Source organism: Palaemon carinicauda, chromosome 14, assembly GCF_036898095.1.
Source record: "Palaemon carinicauda isolate YSFRI2023 chromosome 14, ASM3689809v2, whole genome shotgun sequence".
In the NCBI taxonomy this organism is placed as follows: Eukaryota; Metazoa; Arthropoda; class Malacostraca; order Decapoda; family Palaemonidae; genus Palaemon; species Palaemon carinicauda.
Window position 1 is genome coordinate 89,540,972 of NC_090738.1, and position 9,428 is coordinate 89,550,399.

Below are 9,428 nucleotides of genomic sequence, written 5' to 3' on the forward strand. Positions count from 1 at the left end.
ACGAGATCGGAAAGCTAAACTAGTTAGTTTAGCCTCCGGAAAACATAAATGAGGAGAAGTTTTTCATTACTCTGTTTACTGTCAAAAACATCAGCCAACAGGGTTGCCTTTTCCTTTCGACAGTGAGTGACAGAGCCATCTGATTTAAGTAAAGGAGGAACTGTTGTATCTACACCAAAGAGTACAGATTTAAGGGTAGACCACCATTTATGTTCCTGAGTTGTACCAGAAAGGGTTCCTTTTATGGTTAATTTGTACTTCTTTTCAGTTGAGGCATAAAGTGTCTGAGCAAAAGCTCAAAGCTGAGTATAGTTGTTCCAGGTCAAATCTGATCTGTTGCCCTTCCAAAGATGATAGGCCTCCTGCTTCTCCAAATAAGCACGTCTACAATCATCATTGAACCACGGTTTGTCTTTCACTCAATACCTTAGCACACGAGAAGGGATACGCCTATCAATTATGTTGACTAGATTCTCATTCAATGGGGCAACAGGATCTACACTACTATATAATTGTGACCAATTCAAGCACAAAAGATCATGCAAAATCCCATTACAGTTTGCTTGGGATTTCATTTAAATTTTACAAGACTATCATATATCTCGGATAGGATGCTCAGTCTTCACTACGAATGAAATCAACGCATGATCAGATGTCCTGACTGGAGAACCAACCTTACTAGTTATAACGCCAGGGGAGTCAGTGTATACGAGGTCCAAGCGATTACCAGACCTGAGTAGCTTCATCTATGATTTGCTCACTGCCTGATTCCGAGGCAAAGTCTAAAGCTCTTAAGCCATGGCGATCAGTAGGAGAGATAGAACTTAGCCACTCCCTATGGTGAGCATTAAATTCACCAACAAAGACAAAAGAAGCCTTTCTATCATTTTCTTGTATCTTAGCCATAATGGTAAGAAGACAATCGGAGATAGAATCATCCATGTCTGGATTCCGGTAAATGGAACACAAATAAAAGTTGTTATGCCTGCCACAAACTTTTATTACCTCAATCTCATGACATCCATATTGATAGCAGGACTTATGAAAAGCAGGGTACTCGGTCCTAATATACACCGCCATTCCCCTGGCCCTAGGGATGGCATCACGTTTCAATATTATTGGCTTCTTAAAACCACTTATAAGGAGTTCAGAGGAGTTCCTTATATTAGAAACCAAAGTTTCTGAGCACAAAGGAATATCATACTGCCTGGATGCAACTGTAAGGTCTTGGATATTTGCATGAAGACCACAAATATTGCAATACAGAACACGACATTGACGAAATCTAGGACGTACTGGTCCTGGATTTCGCTCAATGTCTCCAGACAGCATAAGAATTAATAGAAATAAAAGAGAGACATCATACTTAAAAAACTACACTAACAAGAATTATAACAAAAACAATATGTACAGAATTATAGATAAAGTGATTGACGAAACCCATAGACTATAGTAAAAAGTCGGAAAAACTGGTCAACATGGAGGAGCCGATACACAATGCAAGGCTAAATACTCTCCAGAATAGCCACTTCAAGTGAAGGGAGGACAGTAAGGATAGTTTTGAGAAGAAAAGGAATCAGAAAAGGAAAACACAACCTCTTGATAAACCACCAGGCATCCATGGCCCTTCTGTTAAGCCTCCCCAACACACCATTTCAAAAAAACAAGAGGAAGAAAAAAGAAGAAGATAAATAGTGTGCCCAAGTGTACCCTCAAGCTAGAGAACTCTAACCCAAGACAGTGGAAGACCATGGTACAGAGGCTATAGCACTACCCAAGACTAGAGAATAATGGTTTAATTTTGGAGTGTCCTTCTCCTGGAAGAGCTGCTTACCATAGCTAAAGAGTCTCTTCTACCCTTACCAAGAGGAAAGTACCCTGAACAAATTGCAGTACAGTAATTAACCCCTTAGGTGAAGAAGTGTTTAGTATCTTATTGTTGTCAGGTGTATGAGGAAAGACGAGAGTATGTAAAGAATAGGCCAGACTATTCTGTGTAAGTGTAAGCAAAGAAAAAATAAGCCGTAACCAGAGAGAGGGATCTAATGCATTACTGTCTGGCCAGTCAAAGGATCCAATACCTCTCTAGTGGTAGTATCTCAACGGGCGGCTGGTGCCCTGGCCAACCTACTACCATATATATATATATATATATATATACAAAACTTTATGAACATATATGTGTGTGTATGTTTGTGCGAATGAAATAATTACTGGAGATTACAGATATCCTTTTCCTTTTGGAGATGGTATGAGAGCTAAAATGGTCTTGTTTTCTTAGAAAGTGGTTTTAGAAAGGTTCTCTAAGCCACATCGTTTTTTTGAACTTCACAGATTCTCGTACTTATGTTTGCGGTAGTTTGGAATCGACCATAGTCGTAGTTATAGGTTATTTCAATAGTTTACCAGTCAGTCATGCATTCAGTTGACCAATCTTTAGCTCACAAGAAAGGGCAGTGACATGCTTCAATGGAATCTTTCACACCTGAGATGGTTTGAACTCAGGACCAAATGTATGGTAAATTTCTGGGATTACCATCGAGTTACTATACCCTAATTGTGCTAAACTTCTGTGTCTCTTCCATCGCAATGCAATAAGTAGGTTATTGGGACATCATTTCATTACTCCCAAATAAATGAACAGAAGCAGACTTAGAGATTGATCTTATTTAGCTTATCAGTAGCATTGTTCTGTTTAGTGAGAGGCTTGATTGGAAGTTACTTGTTTTTCTTGTGGGTACATTGTATAGAAAAGACTGAGATCAATAATATACCATGAATGGTTGAAAGATCGTACAATCTTCATAATTATATGTGATCTCACGAGATTTCTGGATTAAGATCATAAAAATGATCTGCATACCTAGAAGAGATAGTATGGCATTCCTAATCTCAATAAGAGAATATAATCACGACTATCCTCATTGTACGGAGAAACTGAACATTATTTCAGCGGTATAACCACCATGAATAATTTGCTTTATTAAAAAATCTCAATGTAAATGTTAAATGATGATTTTAAATCAAACGGTAATATTGATCTTGCCATAGATAAACAGTTTCCAATAGAGAGGCTTATTGTTACTGAAGGAGATTTTTTAATTAGTTTTTCTCTATGCAATGGAATAATTTAAATAAGTTTTTTGTTCCTCATTGAATGCTATAGAAAGTTTATACAACAATATGCATATGTATGTATAAATGTATATGTATATGTACACATACATACAAACCTACACTTACACATACACACATACACACACACACACACACACACATATATATATATATATATATATGTGTGTGTGTGTGTGTGTGTGTGTGAGTAGTAATCATGACAGCTGATGTGTAATAAACTTATAACATGTGTAATATCTACGAAAAGAACATTTAAAACAATTGATTAGTATTAGTCCTTGCAGGAAAGGGGATTGTGAAGCGATCAGTTTCTTGCTGATGACGGAGTTTAAGAAAAGAGGATTGTATACAAATAAAGAAAAACATACCTTGACTTACAATTAGATTATGACCTTCGGGACGGATAATTAAATGACTCCAAAATATCTCTTTGGGCAGAGTAATTATGGCGGATTACTGCCTCATCGTCCGACAGACTTTATAAACTCATATAAGCCAATTGACAGCGAAAACATGATTTACGAACTTCTTAGGGGCACCCATCTTATGCTCCTCATAAGTTATTATTATTGAAATTTTTCTTCCTATTATTATTATTATTATTATTATTATTATTATTATTATTATTATTATTATTATTATTATTAAAAGGAGGAGATTTATCAGCCTAGAAACGTCCCTGCCTAGCGTCTACTGGACGGGAGACCGAGTCCGCTGGAACTCGACAGTTTCTTGCAGTGTCTGAAACCTTACCATCGTTGTGAGCTAAGGAGGCGGGGTCTGGGGGAGATTATAGGCCTACCTGCTGAGTCATTAGCAGCCATTCCCGGCCCTCCCTGGTCCTACCTTAGGTGGAAAAAGAGCTTTGGCGCTTATTTATATGAATATATAGTCAGCTTCTCGGGCATTGTCCTGTTAGGGCATTGTCACTTTCTTTTTTGTCTTTGCTATTCATGAGCGATCTTTAAACCTTTAATGAATCAAGCTCGACTCTTAAAGAGCTGGGCCTAATAAACTGAGGAAGGAAAATATTATATATATATATATATATATATATATACATATATATATATATATATATATATCAATTTTATTAAATAGAAAATTTTCAAATAAATATAATTGATAGAAAATAAATCATGAAATGAAAATCAGTGATGAATAGAAATTCAAATCTTATCTATAAAACCTTTGCTTCTTAAAAACATAAATACTCTTCAGAATTCGATAAAAGGTCAGATAAAATTTTCTTACCAAATTCTTGTGATAAATTTGCCTTCACAAAACTTTACAATCATATAGAAGATGTCGTTTACTCAAAATAGTGTCACACTCACAGGAGTTGGGAACTGCTTCATGAGGTTTGCACATCAATCACATGCGTCATTTTTGTATTACCAATACTCAGCATTGCTAAAATTTCTTCAATCCTTTTTGTCTTTCTATTCTGACGATTCTAATGGAGAAAAAATTGTCTTTATTTATTTTAATATGTCATCGTCAGATTCATTAATCCTTCTTGAAGAAATGATCTTAGATGTTTGACAGACATAAAACGAAATACAATCTGAACGTGGAATGATACATATTGTCATTTCCAAAGCTTCTCTTATTGTACAGGATTTTTCTATCGGCAACTAAATTATATTGAAAGCCTACTCCTATCATTTTGTTTTCTCAAAAGGGGTAGGACATCTATAAAAACTTTTGTGAAAGTGTTAGCAGAGTTATTCATTGCTTTCCTTTTTTTTCTAACTGGACTCTAAGAACTATTTTTTTTGGCTTTATTTATTCAGCTAAAAAAAAAAAATCACGAGGAAAAGAGATTTGAGGTAATTTCATCAATTTTGGCAAACTCATCTTCTACAGTATGTAACCAAGGCTGCATAATATCACTGGAATGGTATACTTCAATTCACGCAAAATTCCATATACTGTAATGAATATTATCACGGCAAAATATACGATTTTTCTCAAGCAAAAAGTAAGCATTTATGGTCTCACTGCATCATATGTGGAAATGTTTGCATGAAAACAAAAAAAGTTATTAGGCGAAAATATGATGTAAGATTACATACGATTATAAAAGGGTAAATCCTCATAGACCAGGTATTACTGATATGTAGGGCAGATATTTATGAGATATACAGGTACATCATTCCCTAGAGATATTACAGCTTTGATGCAATCAAGCATTGAATTATGGAAAATTTAAAGCAAATAATTTATTAAGAAAGAGACATCTTAATTTAGATGATACCAAAACTTTAATATTCAAGAAAATAACAGGTACTTAATGTGATTGCCTAAATATGTCAACATTAATGCAAGTATGTTTATACGAAACAAAAAATAAGCAAATCTTATAATAATTTGAATTTTATGACATACATTATAAAAACAAAAGTAAAATATAGCTTGGCACTTGAATTAATTGAGTGACACACTAACGATTTGTATCTGATGTCTCAAAATAATGATAGGTATTCTCATTTTTTTTTTTAATGAAGCACATTTGCACTGACTCGCAGGGGTGCCCTTTTAGCTCAGAAAAGTTTCCTAATAGCTGATTAGTTGGAATTATTTTGTCCAACCAATCAGCTAGAGGGAAAATTTTCCGAACTAAATGGGCACCTCTGCAAGTCAGTGCAAATGCGCCTCATTAAAAAAAAAAAAAAAAAAAATATATAATAATATCACAGCGATTTTTTTCAGCGGAAAAAAAAATATTTAGGTATGTTTCTATTATGTCTGCGAAGAAAATAAATATAAAGAAGATCAAAGAACAAAACAATACGTCACTCTACACGAAACAAAAAGTCTGTTTACACGTGGCGTGTAAAAGCTGACAAAATATATAAAGCATCAACATTTTCTATTGTGAGTTTAAATGTTTAAAGGTCTCTCATGAATATCCGAACCAAGGGACAGGACAATGCATAAGAGACTGTTGATACATACATATAAACACCCAAGCCCCTTCTCCGTCAAGCTAGAACCAGGGAGGCCAGACATTGGCTGCTGATGACTCAGCAGGTCGACTTATAGGCTCCGCCAATTCCTCGATCCCTAGCTCGCAATGATGATGAGGTTGCAGACACTAGAAGAAACAATTGAACCCCGGTTCAACAGATTGCCAGGCAGACACGTTTCAAATAGGCTGCCAAAACCCTTGAAAGATAATTATCCCAGTCAATAAAAATACAACCTCGATGGAGGTAATTAAGCCTTTGTGGTGGCTATTTGTGATCCTGATAAAGCCATTTATTGAAACGAATCAAGTTTTATCTGTGAAAATAAATTTTTTATTTTACTCTTTATTTCTAGAACTAGACTGAGGTATCGACGACATTCTTGGAGAATATTAAGTTTTCAAATATGATATAATTGTAGGACTTGTAAATAAGACTTACGTACATAGCTTTAAAATTTTGAAGATTATTCGTTATATCTATTTAATCCGAAGTGTATGTTAAGAACCATCCATATGATTTATACATGTAGTTTACATATAGCGTATCTAGTTACTAGTTCTTCAAGTTCCAAGTTCGCAGATTTAAAGAGCTTTAACCCTTTTACCCCCAGGCTATTTGGAACTTTCCAACCCTTGGCCCCCAGTGGTTATTTTTTTTAAGCACATTTTGCTGTATGTATTTTTATTTTTTTAAATTGCTCTAACAGACTTAATTTTCGTCATAGAGAGGTCATGTTGGTCTCAATCTCTTGGAAAATTCCTGAAGTTTTTTAAAAACTAATAAAAAATATGTAAAAAAAATGTAAATGCCTAAAAAAACATCTAATGTTTAAGTCTATATTTTGACAGAAAGTCACTAACAAAAGTTTTGTATCGTAATTCTTCAATACTACAATAGAACTTTTAGTTTCAGTGATCTTTACTATAGAGCATCGCTGATGTCCACTAAAGGTAGTAAGTTGACCAGGGCACCAGCCACCCGTTGATATACTACTGCTAGAGAGTTATTGGATCCTTTGACTGGTCAGACAGTACTACATTGGATCCTCCTCTCTGGTTATGGCTCATTTTTTTCTCTGCCTACACATACACCGAATGGTCTGGCCTATTCTTTTCCCATTCTCCTCAGAGTCCTCATACACCTGACAACACTGAGATTACTAAACAATTTTTTTTTCACCCAAGGAGGTAATTACTGCGCTGTAATTGTTCAGTGGCTACTTATTTCTTCATAAGGGTAGAAGAGACTCTTTAACTATGGTAAGCAGCTCTTCTAGGAGAAGGACACTCCAGAATCAAATAATTGTTCTCTAGTCTTGGGTAGCACCCTAGCCTCTCCACTACGGTCTTCCACTGTCTTGGGTTAGAGTTCTCTTGCTTAAAGGTACACTCGTGCACGCTATTCTATCTTGTTTCTCTTCCTCTTGTTATTTTATGGAGATTTTATAGTTTATATATGATATATCTAATTTAATGTTGTTGATGATCTCAAGATATTTTACTTTGATTGTTATTACCTTTCTTATGATTTATTCATTTCCTTGTTATATTTTCCTCACTGGGCTATTTTTCCCTGTTGGGACCCTTTGGCTTATAGTATCTTGTTTTTCCAACTAGGTTTGTAGCTTAACCAATAATAATAATAATAATAATAATAATAATAATAATAATAATACAATGAGGCCATTTCTTATTTTATCAACCATGTTTTGGTCCATAATATCCAAAGCCTTACGATTTGTGCTTCCACTTTTCGTTATCTATTCTTTATAAGCTGTCGAAATTCAAGTCTCAACTTTTTCTTATGTTTTACTAATGCTTCTTTTTTAAACAGGGTTGCAAGGTTTGATTATATAGTAGCCAACTTGCTTTTATCTTTGACAGGTATAATTTAACATGTTTAACAGTTTAAACGCCGCTCATGAATTGCAGAGGCAAGTGACATTGATATTGCCCTGTCAAGCAGGACAAAGACCTAGAGACTGATCTTACATACATATGATCAGCACCCAAGCCCCTTCTCCACCCAAGGTAGGACCAAAGAGGGCCAGGCAATGACTGCTGATGACTCAGCAGATAGAGCTATAGGCACCCCCAAACACCCCATCCTTAGCTCACAAGGATGGTAAGGTTGCAGCGACCGAATAAACTAACGAGTGGGACTCGAACCCCAGTCTGGCGTTCACCAGTCAGGGTCGTTACCACATCGGCCACCATAACCTTACTTATCATTATATAAAACTACAACTAAATAGTTGCCAAATAGTTTATGCTATCTTGCAATATTAATAATGATATGTCACCTTGCTAAAATATATGTTGAAGAATCTATCTTTCACGCACACTAAACACACACAGAAACATACACAAGCACAAACACAAACACAAAAACAGACACGTATAATGCACACACAAACACACACACACACACACACACATATATATATATATATATATATACATATATATATATATATATATATATGTATATATATATATATATATATATACATTTAATGAATATAAAATTTATTAGTGTCCATTTATTACAAACCTAAAGTAACATGCGTAATATATATATATATATATATATGTATATATACATATTATGTAATGTATATGAATGCTGCATATATATATATATATATATATATATGTGTGTATTTTCTATGACAGGGGAATGCTTCGGAGAAACACAATGCATCAAATACCACTTTCAGCTTTTGGATACTATATCCTTGATATCCCTCTCGTTAAGTAAAATTTCCCTATGCTTAATCACCTTATATATGTACATACAGGACTCAACAGCAATGCATCGAAATCCTGTGTAAATATGACTTACCTGACATCAAAGCGACTTCTTAAAAACATATTACATTCCATCTATCCTGCCTACTTGAGCCACTTCTATTGAAAACTCTTTTGATATGATTGAAACTCCTTAAAATAATCCGATCTATCCTTTCAGAGAAGGTAACCTTTTTTATACATATTCTGTGTAAGGTCAAAGTCTTCTTAGAGCACTATGCGATTTGTAAAATAGTTCATCTCAGGAGCTTTAATGTTGTCCCTTTCCTACGGACTCCACAAATATGTTTCACCCACATTAAGGCGAGTCAGTTCAGCAATACCTTTGAATATTGGCACCATGGCTTTCACAAACAACATCCTGCCGTCATTCTTGCTTACCGTAACTTTATGAATCACTTTTTTTTTCTTACCGTGCCATAATATTTTATATATTACACAAACTACATGAACACAGCCGCCACATCCATTCTTCCACCATTAATGTAACATTCTTTATTTCACC

The 9,428-nt window shown here is 34.8% G+C and overlaps 1 protein-coding gene across 1 annotated transcript in view; it reads right to left on the reverse strand.

Annotated features, from left to right (window-relative positions):
- Window positions 1-2,820: 2,820 nt before the first annotated feature.
- LOC137652871 (flagellar attachment zone protein 1-like) overlaps window positions 2,821-9,428 on the reverse strand; it is a 30,343-nt gene continuing 23,735 nt past the window's right edge. The window contains exon 3 of the mRNA XM_068386265.1: window positions 2,821-2,863. Coding sequence (XP_068242366.1) covers window positions 2,821-2,863 — 43 coding nt within the window. The remainder of the gene's footprint in view (window positions 2,864-9,428) is intronic.